Below are 16,265 nucleotides of genomic sequence, written 5' to 3'. Positions count from 1 at the left end.
GAAGGTAACGATTTGTTTAAAGGAGAGCCTCTGCTACGTTTTAGGCTTTGAAGTGATACAGAAGGCATAGTAGACATAGAGATATATATTTTTTCACCTTCAAACTTCAACTTCAACTTTCACCATCACCATCACCGCCACTATCACACCATAACCCACCACACTCTTCTCCTCTTTTTTTCTTCTTCTCTCTCTACAAACAGAGTTTTTTTGATTCTCTGTTTTTTTTTTTTTTTTTTTTTCCAAATCTGTTTTGCTGATAATATTTATGATTCACTGACTACCTCTCTTGAATATATTTTCACTGCTGCATTTTGGATTTTTTCCCGGTGAGTCTTTCTTTTTTCTTCTTTCTATACTACTCTTCTCTTCTTGGTCTCGAATCGTCATTTATGTTCTGTTTGTTTCTGTTTTTATACTTCTTCTTTAGATTTCGTATGTTTAGTTCGCAATCGGAACTGTTTATACTCTGTTATGAGTTCAAAAAAAAAAAACGAGTTTTAATCGGTGCGTCGGTGACTTTTGAGAGATTTTGACTGCTGAGGAAGAAAAAAACGTCGGTGATTTGTGTTCTTGCGCGATTTCTCTCCTTCTGCCATTTGGATTTTTAGTTTTTTTTTTTTTTTTAATCCGGAGTTTACTGATTCGAGTAAAAATGGCTTTTGTCGCCACCATTTTACTTGTTTTCCCGAGTTTTGGATGTATTCGTTGTTTTCTTCTTCTTCTTCTTCTCTTGTCCATTTTAACAAGTGTTCAAAGTTCATCGAAATCATCAGACTTTTTTTTTCATCTACTCAATTGCGATCGTCGGTAGTTGTCATAGCTTTGGATCTCTTTGGTTCTTTTCTTTCAACTTATTTATGAGTGTTAGATTGTTTCCTTTCTTGCATTTACGCTTTCTGAATTCTGATTAGATGACAATATTCTTGTTCTGAAACTTCATAATTATTTTTCCTTAAAAATCCGAAAACTGTATAAAAGAATATTGGGTTTTAATTTTATTGTTTTCTTTAATCTGATAATGTTGAATTGTCTGTGGATTATGAAGAGAAAAAAGAAGAAGAAGATGGATCGTAAGAGTTGGCCATGGAAAAAGAAATCCTCTGAGAAAGCAGCTACTGTTACTGAGGTTCTTGATCAGGTACTTGAAAATTCTCTAATCACCCTTTCATTTCTCAGATTTGCTTAATCATTCAATTCTGAGATTTAGAGTGTTTTTTGATTCATCAATAAATATTATAATAACAGGAAAATGGGAAGAAGCCAAACTACATCCAGATCTCATTTGATCAATACTCAAATCTGAATGGTTTAAAAGATGAAGTTAAAAACTATGAGGACAAAGTTACAAAGCTTGAAGATCAGATCAAGGATTTGGATTTGAAGCTATCTACAGCTAATGCAGATATTACAGCTAAGGAGGTTTTAGTGAAACAACACTCCAAAGTTGCTGAAGAAGCTGTCACAGGTAATCAAATAAAACACACACAAAAAAGTGCTCTGAAATATTTGCATGGTGTTTTTTTCTTCTGGTCACATGTTTTGTTGGTTTTTTGATATTTGATTTCAGGTTGGGAAAAAGCTGAAGCAGAGGCTTCTGCTTTGAAAACTCATCTCGAGACAGTTACACTCGCGAAGCTCACTGTCGAAGATCGAGCAGCGCATTTAGATGGAGCGTTAAAGGAGTGTATGAGGCAGATAAGGAGTTTAAAAGAAGAGAATGAACAGAAGCTGCATGATGTTATCTCTACTAAAACCAACCAAATGGACAATCTTAGAGCTGAGTTTGAGTCTAGGATTGGCGAATACGAGCAAGAACTGCTTCGTTGTGGTGCTGAGAATGACGCTCTCTCGAGATCATTGCAAGAGCGTTCAAACATGCTTATGCGGATAAGTGAAGAGAAGTCTCAAGCAGAGTCTGAGATTGAGCATCTTAAGAACAATATAGAGTCTTGTGAAAGGGAGATAAACACTCTCAAGTATGAAACTCATGTGATTACCAAAGAGTTGGAGATACGAAACGAGGAAAAGAATATGAGTATGAGGTCTGCAGAAGCAGCAAACAAGCAGCATCTGGAAGGTGTCAAGAAAATAGCAAAGTTGGAAGCTGAGTGTCAAAGATTACGTACTCTGGTGAGAAAGAAACTTCCGGGTCCTGCAGCACTTGCACAGATGAAAATGGAGGTTGAGAGTTTAGGCAGAGACTATGGACAACAAGATCATCGACAAAGAAGGTCACCGGCCAGACCTTCTAGTCCTCTCATGTCACCAATGTCACACATGTCTCAGGTTTCAGAGTTCTCCCTTGACAATATGCAAAAGTTCCATAAAGAAAACGATTTGCTGACAGAGCGGTTACTTGCTATGGAAGAAGAAACAAAGATGCTGAAAGAAGCTTTGGCAAAGCGTAACAGCGAGCTTCAAGTGTCGAGGAACCTCTGTGCTAAGACATCAAACAGGCTTCAAGCCTTGGAAGCTCAAGTGATGAGTAAAAGTCCAACCAAGCGCGGTTTTGAAATGCCTGCTGAAATCTTCTCTCGTCAAAATGCTAGTAACCCTCCTAGTATGGCTTCAATGTCTGAGGACGGGAACGAAGATGCTAGAAGCATTGCTGGCTCTTTGATGTCTGAATTCTCTCACTCCAACAAAAACAATGGGAAGATTAAGAAGACAGAGAGTGCTAACCAGTTGGAGCTTATGGATGATTTTCTTGAAATGGAAAAGCTAGCTTGTCTACCAAATGGCTCTAACGCAAATGGTTCAACGGATCACTCAAGTGCTGACTCTGATGCTGAGATCCAACCAGCTACGCAACTGAAGAAAAGAATCTCCAATGTGCTTCAGTCTCTCCCTAAAGATGCTGCATTTGAGAAGATTTTGGCAGAGATACGATGTGCAGTTGAAGATGCAGGTGTTAAGCTACCTTCTAAATGTAATGGACCTAATGTAAACGGTCTTACAGAAGAAAAGGAGATAGCTATCTCAAATGAGACCACAGAGGAAAAAGTTAGCGTCGCAGAGGTAATAATAACTCAAGAACTGGCTGATGCTCTTTCTCAGATACTCCAGTTTGTTACCTATCTTTCAAAGGAAGCAACGGCGTGTTCTGAAAACAGAACGTTCTCCCAAAAGGTTCAAGACTTCTCTGTCACATTCGACAGAGTCTTGGGCAAGGAGAAGACTTTGGTCGATTTCTTGTTCGATCTTTCGCGAGTTTTAGTTGAAGCTAGTGAACTAAAGATCGATGTGCTGGGATATCACTCATCCACAGTGGAGATTCACAGTCCTGATTGCATCGATAAAGTTGCTCTACCTGAAAACAAAGCACTTCAGAAAGAGTCATCAGGTGAGCATTACCAGAATGGGGCTTGTTCTCAGAGTTCTGATTCCGAGATCCCAGATGATTGCAACGGAACATCTGGCTACGAAACCAAGCTTGCAGCTAGTAAGTTTACATTAGAAGAGTTTGAAGGATTGAGACTCGAGAAAGAAAAAGCAGAGACCAACCTTGCAAGCTGTGAAGCAGATCTTGAAGCAACTAAGACCAAACTACAAGAAACAGAGCAACTTCTAGCCGAAGTTAAATCAGAGTTGGAATCTGCTCAGAAGTCTAGTGGCATGGCCGAGACTCAGCTCAAATGCATGGTGGAATCATATCGATCTCTTGAAACTAGATCATCCGAGCTGGAAATAGAGTTGACTTCTCTTAAAGGAAAAATCGAAAACTTAGAGGATGAGCTTCAAGACGAAAAGGAACATCACCAAGAAGCTTTAGCCAAATGCCAAGAACTCGAGGAGCAATTACAAAGGTAACATTATAACTCAACATTACTCTTGTCTTCGCTTTAAGCTCTCTCAAAATCTCTAACTTGTATTTCCTACAAAACTTTAGGAACAACCAAAACTGCCCGAATTGTTCAGTAACCGAAGCTGATCCTAAAAGCAAACAGGTAACTTTCCAAACACATACTCATTTATAATCCAACAGGTTTTGAAATATATGATTCCTGATCACATTGAATGTTATTATACAGGACAATGAATTAGCGGCTGCTGCAGATAAGCTAGCAGAGTGTCAAGAGACCATATTACTTCTGGGGAAGCAGCTTAAATCCATGTGTCCTCAAACAGAACAGGTCGCTTCTTCCGCAAGCCAAGAACAAGCCCTAAACCCAGAAGAAGACGAATACGCAAGTTCGACAAATCCTCAGGACAACAAATTGAGTTCGCCATCAGAGAAGGAAACATCGCCAATGAAATCTCCGGTAGGGTCGAAACACAGACACACCAAGTCAAACTCATCATCGTCCTCATCAGGACTTACTCCTGAGAAACACTCTAGAGGATTCAGCAGGTTCTTCTCCACTAAAGCTAAGTAAAGAAAAAGAAAAAGAAAAAAATAGTATAAATCTAACTATGTTGTATATCGTATCTATTGCTATAAAATATATATGGGCTTTTTTTTTTTTTTTTTTTCATTTTACTATGAGGGAATGTTTTTAACTTTAGTTTTTTTTTTCTTTCTGTACTGACAACAATTTGGTGTTGAATTTTACGGCGTGTCGCGTGTAAATGTCAATCTACCCATCTCCTTGCTTTGTGTTGTTAATCTGTGAAAAATATGTAACAAAAAAAGGGTTTCTTAAAATTACATTAATATGATTTTTTTCCATCTAGTATCACGAAGTTTTCTGGTTCGGTAAACAAAAGAATCCGTTCCTACTACCGAAACCGACAATATCAACTGATAGGGTTTATAAATTAAGAAAAAAAAACCTTTTCTAAGGGTAAGAGAAATATCAATTTTGGACTAAGCCCACTCCACTTAATTCGTCCCAAGGGAAAGGAAGTATTAATACTCTAAAACTTAACTAACTGTATATTAGTTGTGACCTCTTTGAATAGCCTGTAAATGAAAGGTGAGTTTTGATTCAATTGGTTTTACTATTTCCACGACTCGATAGTCTGTATACCAAAGAATAATAATAAGGCCGACATTTTCTAGTAAATATCTTTATATTTAAGTTTGAAGGCCGGCAAAAAAAAAATCAAGAAAAAAATGTCTCAAGAGATGAACATTCGGATCCATTGATTAGGGTTAGTCCAAGTGTGTGCCAACAATCCTAATTGTGGAACTTAGCATTTAGAGATCATTTGCTGATAATCAATGTTTTAAGAGTCTAGCTACTACTTGATTTGCTAGGGTATTCACATGTTCATGTATTCTAATTTCCACACTTATTACCTTCGATTCTGAGCTATATATATCACAATTGGAAACACTTCTTATATACCGTAGATAATAAGTCAATTACTTGGACTTTTCAGAGATTCTTCTTTTCTTTTCAACTGTCTATAATTATGATGTCTAAAATGATCTATGAAGAATCCGCTAGTGCAGACGTTATTGTCAAATGTGTTTATCCTAGAAATCAATGATTCTACACAATTATAACCTTCAATATATACAGTCCTAACTACATGTGTTGATGATAATCAGATTCGTTCTTTTTCGGAAAGAAACTACAAATTATTCGACCAAGTTTAATTAATCTGACATTCTAAAAAAATTCGCAGGAATTAAATTGGATCTAATCTTAATTAGGTTTTTCTGAAATTCAGACTAGTGTTTGTGTGTGTGTGTGTGTGTTTTTGTTACGTCATTGTCATTGAAGACAGCTATATTAAGATTTGGGTTTTGTCTTACCATTAACCTTACATATAAATAATCTGCGCTATGAATTAAGATTTGTTCAATCAAAAATAGTAAAAAATCTGATTATGATATATTAATACACCATGTGGCTTTGATGAGTATCCTTGTCGCTTCTCTCTGTTTTGATAATCTTTTTTGGTTTTTCTCAGGTTTTGTTACATATCCATTAAATTACTTACCATATCATCTTTACTAGTAAATATTATACGTTCACGAAGCAACGGCCAAGCCAATGAAAGAACTTCGATACATTATTCTATAGTTGACTTGCGTGTATTACATAACACTTTCGCAGGCATCATCATGTATTCGGATTTGTCTACATCAACTCATTTTTAGGGAAGTGGAAACATTGCTTTCAAAAAAAAGCTAGTATGTATGCACCTACAATATAAAGATTTTGAATAAATAATTCGGCTAAACTTTAGAAGAATAGTTTACCTAATTACAAATGGAATAGTGTTTCAGCTAATGCACATTGAGTGGCTCTCTAGTGTTTAATCACTACTTATGGTTAATACATATTCATTTCTAATTGTTGTTGTATGAAATCGACAATATAGATAATACGAATATTCTTAGGGATAAATCGGAACTGATCATTTTATTAACGTAGAATTCAAGAGAAGTGTTTACAGAAAATACAATCAAAGCTCTAAGCGCAATTAATACGAATGTAAATACACTTTTCTCTCTGATTGCCAAGATTTCGGTTCTTCAGCTCTGACAATGACTTCTGATATATATAATGGGCTAGTAACCTAGGGTTTCTCCTGTCTTTTTGTAAAATAACGATTTTGCCCATGCGGCCTAGCGGGCCAAATCCAAAACTTCAGCCCAAAACTTCCTAAGATCTTCGGTTTGGGCTTCAGAAATGTTGGGGACAAAACCCATATCCAACACTAATTGCTATAGACTGTCTTTTTCGGGTGAAAGTCCTTAGTTATAAAAGTCAACCTCAATTATTATAAAAGTGAACCTCAATTATTTTTTGTAATCGCTATAGACCGTCGGCGTTATTATTATTTTTTCTGTCAAAAATCATTACAAACGTGGGAGACTTTTTCATCTTCATAAAATTTTCAAAAGATATTAGTAATACATGTTAGAATTAAAATTGTGTCACCTTATCCATTTTAAAATCCGCATATAATACATATTGCCAAACAAAAATCAGAAATTCAAAATCAATATTGTTGATTTGTCATCTTTTAACCAAAATATATAACATCTAAATGGGCTTAACAGAACATAAAATACAATTATACAACAAAATGATATCTGGGTACGTAAAATGTTTTTTTTTCTTTCTTTTTCTGAAAAATAAACGAGGTTTACATTAGGTGATTTAGAGTTTTAGTCAATAAATCCTCTTCACACCACATAATTTTTCTGAAAGAATTGAAAAATTCTTTTTGATAAATTTATTATAAAAGTCAACCTCAATTATTATACCTCAAAGGCTCTCCTATTCTTTTGAAAATTACTTGTAAGGCGCCTCTAGACTCTCGAGTTTCAATCAATATATATATATATGTTCAAGATATGTTGAAAAAAAAAAAAACAAAAAAAAAAACGAGAGTTCTTCTTTCGTGTAAGGATTTAAGGAAACTCGACCGTCCGTTAAGTACCGTACGGCATTGCTAAATGTTACAATGTTGACGTTAAATCTGAGCCGTCAAACACAAATACGTGGGTCATCATGTACTATTCTTAGATAGTATACGATCATAACTCCAAGATATATAAACGAAGTGTGGGTATTGAAGGGATCTACTTTTATAGTTTTTATCAGAGTTACGAAGTGTGGGTACCACTTGCATGTGCTCTCTCTCAGACATATTGATATGACATCTCCAATGTAGTGTAGTATCTTTTTTTTTGTTAACATCCCAATTTATTTGTTTTTTTGGAGATGAAAAGAGTTTTGAAGTATACGATTTGTGTTTTTTGAAGTATATTATTTTTAGAGATGAAAAAGAGTTTCAAGTGACAAATTCATAGTAGTTAGACGAATAGTGACATATTTTTATGATTTGATTGTTCCCTGGAACTGGTAAATAATTGGAGCAACTCGTGGAATCGCTTAGAACTTTTATGCCAGACGTGCTACCAAGTGCCAATGCCAGAAAACAAAAAAAGTTAGTGGCAGTAACTAAATGCGTTCGAGTAGTCGAAAAGCGCATGAGAATTGGTGAACAATATAATTATATCTTCCTGCTTTTGCATGTGTGTGTACGCACAGTGTTAAAATTCTTTGTCAATGTGAATGAGCATTTCAATGCTTTCTTAACTATTTTATTTATTAGTTCATCAACAGTTTTAAAGTTTTAACGGCTAAAAAACTACCGATTCCAAAAGAAGGCTTCCTTGGGATTACTTTCTTGGACGAGGTCGCACAGTAATGCTTTTAAAAAAATCAAATATCAAAATGCAATTTACAATTCGTTTCATTTTCTTGAAATGTAATTTCCTCCCACACTATCAATTCTCCTCATCACCTCCAATTTTGTCAAGATATACATTCTTTTCTTTCTTTTTTCTTTTTTTTTTTAGTTTTTTTTTTAATTACATCCAAGATATACATTCTTTTTTTTGTTAACAATATGCTAATATACATTATGTTAGATTCTTTAAATGGGAAATATCATGCAAGAATATTTACATAGAAAATGGAACAAAAACAAATTATAATTACGAAGAAAAATAGCATTCACTGATATAATAATAGTCCCTCAATGGGTTCTACATATAATCACACCACCACAACGAGAAAAATTATCAGAGTATGTTTTATTCCTCCCTACAAGTCTACGATAATAACTAAAAGTGGTTTAATAGATCACTCTTAGAGGTATCTCTAGAGTTAGTCTCGTTCTAATTGAAACACTAACCCAGTTGTACCCCAAAATCATCTAAAAGTTAAAAATAGGCTAAAACAGATCGTCATTACCAAAATAAGATAATCATTAGCAAAATAAAAACCCTAAATATATGTTGATTGAAGCATAGAAGTGATGAGAGATTTGAAAGCTACTTCTTCACAAGGGATAGTGAGACCCATGTTGTGGTCGAAACCAAACTCTTCCTCAGCTTGTTGTAGAAGAAGTTGAAACTCGGCTCGGGTCAAAAACGAAATGGGTAAGACGTACCTGACCCGATTCCCTCCAACGTAGACAACGAAGTGACCTTTGGGAACATCCTGAGGAAGAGAGTCTCCATCATGTTCATTTTCTTCGTTATACTCACTGCTCTGTTTTTTCCCCAAACTCGCACACCTCTTCAAGATTTGCTTAATCATAGTCGTCTGTGTCAGCTTGCTCCGGTTTATAATCGGCATTCCCTCGGGAGTGAATTGGGGATTCTTTGGGAGGTTCTTTGTAATGTCCTTCTTGTGGGTGGCTATAGGAGTGAGGAGAGAGTGAAGATGGGTTCGTTGTGGTTTTGGGGTATTTATTGATAGTTACATTAAATATGTAGAGAGAGATGTATACAGTTTTATAAATAAACTTTACCCAACTTTATAATATAGAAGTCTGTGAGTATGGGTCTAACAGTCACTAGACACATCCTAGTATTGGACTGGATCAGTTCTTTTGTTTAAGGTTTGGAAGAAAATAGAGTTTATTTTGGTGTTTTTTTCACATATAAGACCAATTAATTAGGTGAAGGGTTAATTATAGATATATAATAAAATGATTAGACCATTGTAACATCTCGATTCTCTACATAATAACATGTATGTATACAACTATTTTTTAACTAGTGGACTTTAACAAAAAAAACTAGTGTACAAATATGCATGTATACAAGAAGAGGTGATTTTGAGGCGTGGGGTAAAGTAAGATGTGTTTGTCTCGATATATGAAGTGTCTGTCTGCTACGGAATAGATATTTCTCGTACGTTTTTACAATTCGTTGTACGTTCAATTATACATTTATACATATATAGTTTTTTGTTGTTTTGTTTGATAATATTTGTTGTCGAAGTTAAATATTAATTTGGCTAAACAGTGAGATAACATAGAAACCTAGAAAGCGACTCTTGGTTCATCTGGTTTAGCTTGAAAAAGATAGTAAATATAAAATGTTATAAAACTTTGGTGAACTTTGGTGAATGCAAATTAATGGCACACATTAGTCGCACTAGAGGCTGTATCTAACTTTCAACTTGGTTTCGAATTGTAAATTTTCTAACTAACTTTCGGGTCACACAAATAGCCCTAAATAAATATGATTCAGCTGTCAACATATGTCCTTAAACTCGACACACATTTTTAATTTCAATATTTTTAAACATAATTCAGTTTAGGTATAGTTACTTTGCATGTCAACAGTAGCACAATACTTCATTATAAGGAACAAAAAAACAAAATTCGACGTATTTTGTTCAAAAAAAAAAAAAGAAATGTGATATACTTAAATTGAACGTAATTAAGTACGCAAACGCTAATGCTTGCAAACAGTTGATAGAGCCAAGACGTCGTACTTGTTTTGCAATTCCAATTTCAACATCAATTTATAAACATGAGAGCCTGAGACTAATCGATGATTAGAAACCAAAAAGGGCAGCATATCGATGAGATCGTGAAAAGGACAATATAATGCAAACGTCAAGGACTAAGGACAGTACCCTAACCAATTAAGGCTTTCTCAATTAATATTCCTGCCACTGCAATTATGTATGCACATGCACGTCCCAAAACCCATCCCATTTATTTTTCTATTTATTATTGTTTTGTTACTTTGGTAGCTTCATGTCAATTCCAAAATTTGTTTCCTAAAGTTTTTGAATTAGACCAAAAAGACGATGACCAATAGTGAATTAATGGATGGTTTATTAGTGGGCTTTTTTACGTAGCCCAATAAGAGTTACGCGGCAAAAACATGGTTTATAAAAAACTTGTCAAGCGACAGAACAGAACTATGTCAATTTAACCTAAATCTGACAAATACCAAAGCCGGCGATGGTGAAAAGAGGTCGGAGCGGTCGCGTTGCAAATCGGAGATTCCAAAACCTAGTTCTCGAATCATTCGAGAAGGGATCAACAGCAGAGGAAATCGTCGATGACCTCCGTTCAAAGGACCGTGAATGGTCTCGATCGAGTCGCCATGTTCTCCTGCTTAACGTCAACCAAATCCTCCAATCCAGGAACGTAGGCAGTCAAGACGAAGAAGAAAGCAATGGAAGATCAAAATCACGAAAGAGAGCAGCCACAACTTCACCATCAGGATCCTCGTGGTCTGATGTCGTGGATGGAAATGTATTAGATGATGATAGTGGTAAGTCAACTCCACAGTTTGATTTGACAAATGATAATCTCAGGGCTTCGTATGATACAAGGAAACAAATTAGGGTTTCTGATGATGTTGAATCATTAGAGACAGAGAATAACAAAGGTAAGAAGTTTAAGGATCTTGGTGGGTTAAAGGATATATTGCATGACCTAACGATGCGTGTAAAGATTCCTCTGCTTTTGCCTCAAATTTATGAACGTCTTCAAGAGAAACCAATCTCTGGGATCTTACTTCATGGTCCACCTGGTTGTGGCAAGTCTACATTGGCTCGTGCCATTGCTATTGAAACTGGTCTTCCTTTTTACATGAAATCTGCTTCTGACGTTGTTTCTGGTGTTGCGGGTGAATCTGAAGAGAATGTTAGAAAGCTCTTCTCTGAAGCGTATAGAGATGCTCCTTCTGTTATCTTTATCGATGAGATTGACGCGATTGCATCAAAGAGGGAGAATCACCAGAAAGGTATGGAGACTCGTCTTCTGACACAGTTGATGAGTTGCATGGATCGAGAGTATATGCTTCAAAAGGAGAAAGAGTCGGGTTTCGAAATTAGCGGCCATGTTATTGTTATTGCAGCTACAAATAGAGTTGACGCTCTTGATCCAGCTATGAGAAGGGCACTACGGTTCGACAAGGAGATCTATCTCGGTGTGCCAGATGAAAAGGCAAGAGAAGAGATTCTTTCTTTGATAACACGGAACCGTCCTCTTGAACCAGGTTTTGATATGGCAATTGTTCCTCGTAAGACGTCAGGATTCGTCGGGGCAGATCTAGCACTTTTGGTAAAGGAGGCTGCAAAGGTTGCAGCGGAGAGATTTGTGTATTCAAGAGCGTCAGAATTTTCAACTGATATTGATTCTTTGTTGAGTATGCAGCCATGTGCGTTTCCAGCAGAAGAGATGAAGAAACTCTTCTACACTACCTCGGATTTTGAGCAAGCACTGAAAGATGCTAAACCTTCGTCAACAAGAGAAGGGTTCTCTACTATACCTAGTGTAACATGGGAAGATGTAGGCGGTCTCGATCATATAAGAGAAGAGTTTTATCGTCATGTAATCAAACCGTTGAAACATCCAGAAGAGTGCGAGGGATTTGAGTTCTGTTCAGAGACTGGTTTTATGCTATATGGACCACCTGGTTGTGGTAAAACACTAGTAGCCGAAGCTGTGGCTAACGAAGCAGGAGTTTATTATATTCACATCAAGGGTCCGGAGCTTCTGAGCAAATACGTTGGAGAGACTGAGAAAGAGATTAGGAAGCTGTTTAGCCGCGCAAGGGCGTGTTCGCCTTGCCTTATCTTCTTAGACGAGTTTGATGCACTGACAACAAAACGTGGATCAGGAGAAGGTGCTTGGGTTGTTGAACGGCCACTGAATCAGTTGCTCGCTGAAATGAGCGGTGGACAAGCACGAGATGGTGTGATTGTGATTGGTGCAACGAATAGACCGAAAGAGATTGATCCTGCGGTTACAAGACCAGGGAGGTTTGGGAAACATATCTATTTACCTCTTCCAAACGCTGTTCAACGAGGTTTGATTCTGAAATCTCTTGCGAGGAAGGTTCCTTTAGACCCAAGTGTTGATCTGGATGAGATAGCGAGAATGGAGGGTTGTGAGAATCTTAGTGGGGCTGATCTAAAATATTTGGTTAAAGAAGCGGGTATGCTGGCTCGAGACGATGAGACATGCTCGAAACCTCGTAGGATCAAGAAGATTCATTTTGAGGACGTTTTGACTCGTATTAAACCTTCTGTTACGATGCAGCAATTAAGAGAGTATGATCAGATACACTCATCTATGCAAAGCCGCAGGTGAAGAGATGAGTCGAGGTTGGGCCAGAGCATTTTTACTTTCAACGTTATTTTCCAAAATTTATGTTCTTTTTTGTTTTTGTATTATTCCTCAATCCATATTCTCATTTCATTTTTCAAAACTAACTATATTTTTGGAATAATATAACTCGTTCTCTAAATTGAAGAATAGTTTTGTTCTACATTGATAAGTAAAATGTTGCTTCATAAGATCATAGCATAACATATAAGCTTATGCATAAGATCATAGCATAACATAAAAGAGCTAGTGAATGCAATTTTTTATTGATTTCTAAAATGATGTTCCTTTCATCTTTAAACAAGTGATTTACAGAAACCCATCTAAACCAACATAAGAAGACATGGAAAAAAAATTTGTCAAACACAGTTCTTCAAAGAATCTCCAGCACCCTGAAAGAAGAAGGAAGAAAGCACAAAATCCGCAATAAAGATTCCAACAAGAGACATGACAACTGCAGAAGTTGTAGATTCACCAACACCTTTAGCACCTCCCGTAGTGGTTACTCCCCAAGAACAACTAATCACCGATATGATAGCTCCAAAGACCTGAGATTTAATCATGGCACTCACAATATCCCATGGTCTAAGTGCTCTGTGAGCCGAGTCCATGATTATGTTAATGCTGATTCCGTAAACCGCATCAGAGAGTAGAGCGCTCGAAGCCATACCGACAGTGAAACACATGAGTGTCAGAAACGGTAAAGCCAGACACGAGGCGATGACTCTTGGTGTGATTAGATAATCAATTGGGTCTGCTCCTAAAACCCTGAGTGTATCAGTTTGCTCTGAGACTTGCATTGTCCCTAGTTCAGCTGCAAATGCGCTTCCCATTCGTCCAGCAACAACGATCGATGTGATGACTGGACTTAGCTCTCTAGAGAAAGCTAAAGCCAAGACACCTCCAATGGATCTGTTTAGACCTAGTCTAGTGAATTCTCTAACGAACTGGATCGTGAAAGCCATACCAACAAATGTAGAAGTCAGAAGACAAACTCCCAGAGATTTGGGTCCTGTTCTCTCCAGCTGTTGAAGAGTGTTCCTCCAGTGAATCTTACCCTTAAGAATCCGGAGAACAACTTGTCCTGCAATGATAGGAACTGATAAGCCTCTCCAAATGTACTTAGAAGGTGACCATTTGCTAAATGGAAGCTCAGCTCCCGGACTCTGTGCACTGTTTTCAACGGATGCTTCTTCTTCTTCTTCTTCTTCTACTTGTTCCAACATAGACATGGATGGGTGACCGTCATTAGCATTCAAGTTCACATATAATCTTCTTTGCCGTGTTAGATTCGAAATCCCAAAAGACTGAGTTTTTCTGATGAACCCAAGTTGACAAGGCGGTTTAGGGAGCTTATTAATCCCAATGGATGATGATACATCAATTCTTGGAAGGATTCTGCCAAAGATTTATTAATTCAAGAATTCAATATAAACATTTCAAGAATCAAATCAGACAAATGAGAAAGCTACCTATGAGGGAAACAAAACGATTGATGGATACAACAAGTCTGCATCATTGCTGTTGCCTTCTCTCTTCTTCTTCTTAACTGATTCAGTTCCACCTCTAAATTAAAACACGAAAAGGAGTAATAATTTAGGCAGTATCAATTCAAAAAAAAACCCAGAATTCGATTCAATAAGTATAGTGTTGCATAACGTAACGGAGATCCAAATCGAAGCAACGAATCCAATTAGGTTCCAACTTTTTCTAGAGTAAACTACCACTTCCTACAACAAACAAACAAAAAGCATAATAATATGAATAAAAAAACTTACAATTAGAAACGAAACAAAGCTAGGACGATCAAAGAAGCTTGCCCGAGAGGATTCATCGAGGAGAGAAAGTAACAAACACAGTGCCCAACAAAGAAACACACAGTTGCGATTGCGAAGATGGGATGTGTGGGTTTAACTCGCACAATCTTTTCTCCCCCAAAAATAAAAACAAAAATATGCAAATTGAGAAAAACTTAACGGGCCGTAAAGCCCATTTTAGATTGCAATTAGTACATGGGCCTCAGCTATTCAAGTCTGATCCACTTGTACGTTACGTATTCTTTTTTTTAACGTCTTAGGTTTTTATTAATCAGAAATTGGTACATAGTCATGAAACAAACAGCTCTGTAAAATACAATGGAGGATAGAAAAAGACTTGAGCAGTTTGTGTTTGATGGTGTGCTACTTTAGCTAACTTATCAGCAGCCTGATTACATTCTCTTTCAACAAGTAAGAATGAAATCGAGTTAAAGTGATCCGCCCAACTGCGGATATCTACTAGGAGATGTTCTATGGTTATATTTGTAGATCGCTTGTGTAGAAGATCATCTAGCGCCTTACAATCACCTTCTAGGATTACATCACGGTAACCTCGACACTAGGTCAATTGGAGTGCATGTAGCAGTGCTATCCCTTCAGCTTCAAGAGGGGTTCATGCTTGTTTTAGTTTAGAGCTTCCAGATAGCATATATGTTCCCCTTGCATCCCGTATTATCCATCCCGCCCCAATACTACTATTCTGATAAAGGAAATTTCCATCAAAGTTTACCTTGACTGCATTGTCTGGAGGTGGTTTCCAACGGAATGTCTGAGTATTACGCAATGTAGCTGATCGCCGCCTGGAGGTATTGGAGATACATGTTGCTGTTAACCACTCTATAACATCGTCACTAGCCTTGTTGATTACCTCCCTCGGTTCCCAACTAACCTTGTTGAAGATGAGATCATTCCTTGATTTCCACAGTTGCCAACCAATCCAAAATGGTAAATGTTGTTGATCCACATCCATTGCCGAGTTATACATCAATAGTAGCGTTTTGACGTTTCTTCAATGTTTGATGTAAAATCTTGACCTAATGGTAGGCCGGATAGGCGCCAAGCTGTGCTAGCATAAGGGCAATCAAATAGGATATGATTGATTGTTTCGATGTCTAGATAGCAACGTTGGCATGTAGCATCAATAGGGATTCCTCTACGGTTTAGTTCACTACCAGTGCTAAGAGCCGACGATAACACTCTCCAATAAAAGTGTTTAAGCTTCGGTGGTAGTGATGTTTTCCAAAGCTTATCTTTGAGAGAAGGGTTACCTTGTGGTGGTGCTATCGGAGCCTCATCTTCTGGTAGGTGGTTACTAAGCCAATATCCAGACTTTACCGTATAGATTCCATCCTTTGTGTAGTGCCATACTAGTTGATCTGAACAGGGATGTTGTGGAATGTACATTCGGCGAGCATAGGTTGCGTCTTCGTGGGAAAGTAACAGATTGAGCTTATTAGTATCCCATTGTCGGCTACCATCTTGCCATAATTCATTGAGTGTTGTATCTTCGCCCAAAGAATGGCCAATCGCATGTCTAGGGGGATGAGTAGGGATCCAAGCATCTGTAGCCGGATTTATTGATGTTCCATCGCCTAGCTGGTATCGTAA

The 16,265-nt window shown here is 37.1% G+C and overlaps 4 protein-coding genes and 1 pseudogene across 8 annotated transcripts; 2 read left to right on the top strand and 3 right to left on the bottom strand.

The window, feature by feature from the left end:
• LOC104740680 (filament-like plant protein 4) lies at positions 1-4,573 on the top strand. Of its 4 annotated transcripts, none has more exons than XM_019236245.2 (6): positions 1-329; positions 1,049-1,141; positions 1,249-1,468; positions 1,571-3,809; positions 3,893-3,950; positions 4,035-4,573. In XM_019236245.2, the coding sequence occupies exons 2-6, from the start codon at positions 1,067-1,069 to the stop codon at positions 4,377-4,379; spliced, it is 2,937 nt and encodes a 978-aa protein (XP_019091790.2). In that variant the 5' UTR covers positions 1-329; positions 1,049-1,066; the 3' UTR covers positions 4,380-4,573. The 4 variants fall into 4 exon arrangements, with proteins under 4 accessions (XP_019091790.2, XP_019091791.2, XP_087341080.1 ...); XM_019236246.2 differs by having other exon boundaries at positions 329-556; XM_087484954.1 differs by lacking the exon at positions 1-329 and adding an exon at positions 431-810.
• Positions 4,574-8,410: 3,837 nt separating this feature from the next.
• On the bottom strand, positions 8,411-9,193 carry LOC104740679 (protein SMALL AUXIN UP-REGULATED RNA 54). Its single transcript, XM_010461357.3, has one exon. It carries the CDS (start codon positions 9,054-9,056, stop codon positions 8,703-8,705), a length of 354 nt encoding a protein of 117 aa, XP_010459659.2. The 5' UTR covers positions 9,057-9,193; the 3' UTR covers positions 8,411-8,702.
• A 1,490-nt stretch (positions 9,194-10,683) lies between these two features.
• On the top strand, positions 10,684-12,896 carry LOC104743407 (cell division control protein 48 homolog C pseudogene; annotated as a pseudogene).
• Positions 12,897-13,087: 191 nt separating this feature from the next.
• LOC104740678 (protein TRIGALACTOSYLDIACYLGLYCEROL 1, chloroplastic) lies at positions 13,088-14,778 on the bottom strand. Of its 2 annotated transcripts, none has more exons than XM_010461355.3 (3): positions 14,619-14,778; positions 14,313-14,406; positions 13,088-14,238 (listed from the first exon to the last, which is right to left on the bottom strand). In XM_010461355.3, the coding sequence occupies exons 2-3, from the start codon at positions 14,357-14,359 to the stop codon at positions 13,200-13,202; spliced, it is 1,086 nt and encodes a 361-aa protein (XP_010459657.1). In that variant the 5' UTR covers positions 14,360-14,406; positions 14,619-14,778; the 3' UTR covers positions 13,088-13,199. The 2 variants fall into 2 exon arrangements, with proteins under 2 accessions (XP_010459657.1, XP_010459658.1); XM_010461356.3 differs by having other exon boundaries at positions 14,313-14,389; positions 14,619-14,767.
• Positions 14,779-15,270: 492 nt separating this feature from the next.
• LOC147927967 (uncharacterized) lies at positions 15,271-15,627 on the bottom strand. The gene has a single exon (XM_087485961.1). The coding sequence runs from the start codon at positions 15,625-15,627 to the stop codon at positions 15,271-15,273; it is 357 nt and encodes a 118-aa protein (XP_087342087.1).
• Between the last annotated feature and the right edge of the window lie 638 nt (positions 15,628-16,265).

This window comes from Camelina sativa, chromosome 14 (genome assembly GCF_030686135.1).
Source record: "Camelina sativa cultivar CO46 ecotype springtype chromosome 14, ASM3068613v1".
Lineage (NCBI taxonomy): Eukaryota > Viridiplantae > Streptophyta > Magnoliopsida > Brassicales > Brassicaceae > Camelina > Camelina sativa.
Note: the sequence above shows the minus strand (reverse complement) of the source record. Positions and strands in the feature narration are given on the sequence as shown.

Bases quoted from the DNA above. Each gene is read 5' to 3' on its own strand.
- LOC104740678 (XM_010461355.3), bottom strand. From the start codon at position 14,359: ATGATGCAGACTTGTTGTATCCATCAATCGTTTTGTTTCCCTCATAG. The intron at 14,239-14,312 runs GTAGCTTTCTCA...AATCTTTGGCAG, and splicing joins TCGTTTTGTTTCCCTCATAG to AATCCTTCCAAGAATTGATG.
- LOC104740679 (XM_010461357.3), bottom strand. From the start codon at position 9,056: ATGCCGATTATAAACCGGAGCAAGCTGACACAGACGACTATGATTAAG.
- LOC104740680 (XM_087484954.1), top strand. From the start codon at position 700: ATGTATTCGTTGTTTTCTTCTTCTTCTTCTTCTCTTGTCCATTTTAAC. The intron at 1,142-1,248 runs GTACTTGAAAAT...TTATAATAACAG, and splicing joins TTACTGAGGTTCTTGATCAG to GAAAATGGGAAGAAGCCAAA. The intron at 3,810-3,892 runs GTAACATTATAA...ACAAAACTTTAG, and splicing joins CTCGAGGAGCAATTACAAAG to GAACAACCAAAACTGCCCGA.
- LOC147927967 (XM_087485961.1), bottom strand. From the start codon at position 15,627: ATGGATGTGGATCAACAACATTTACCATTTTGGATTGGTTGGCAACTG.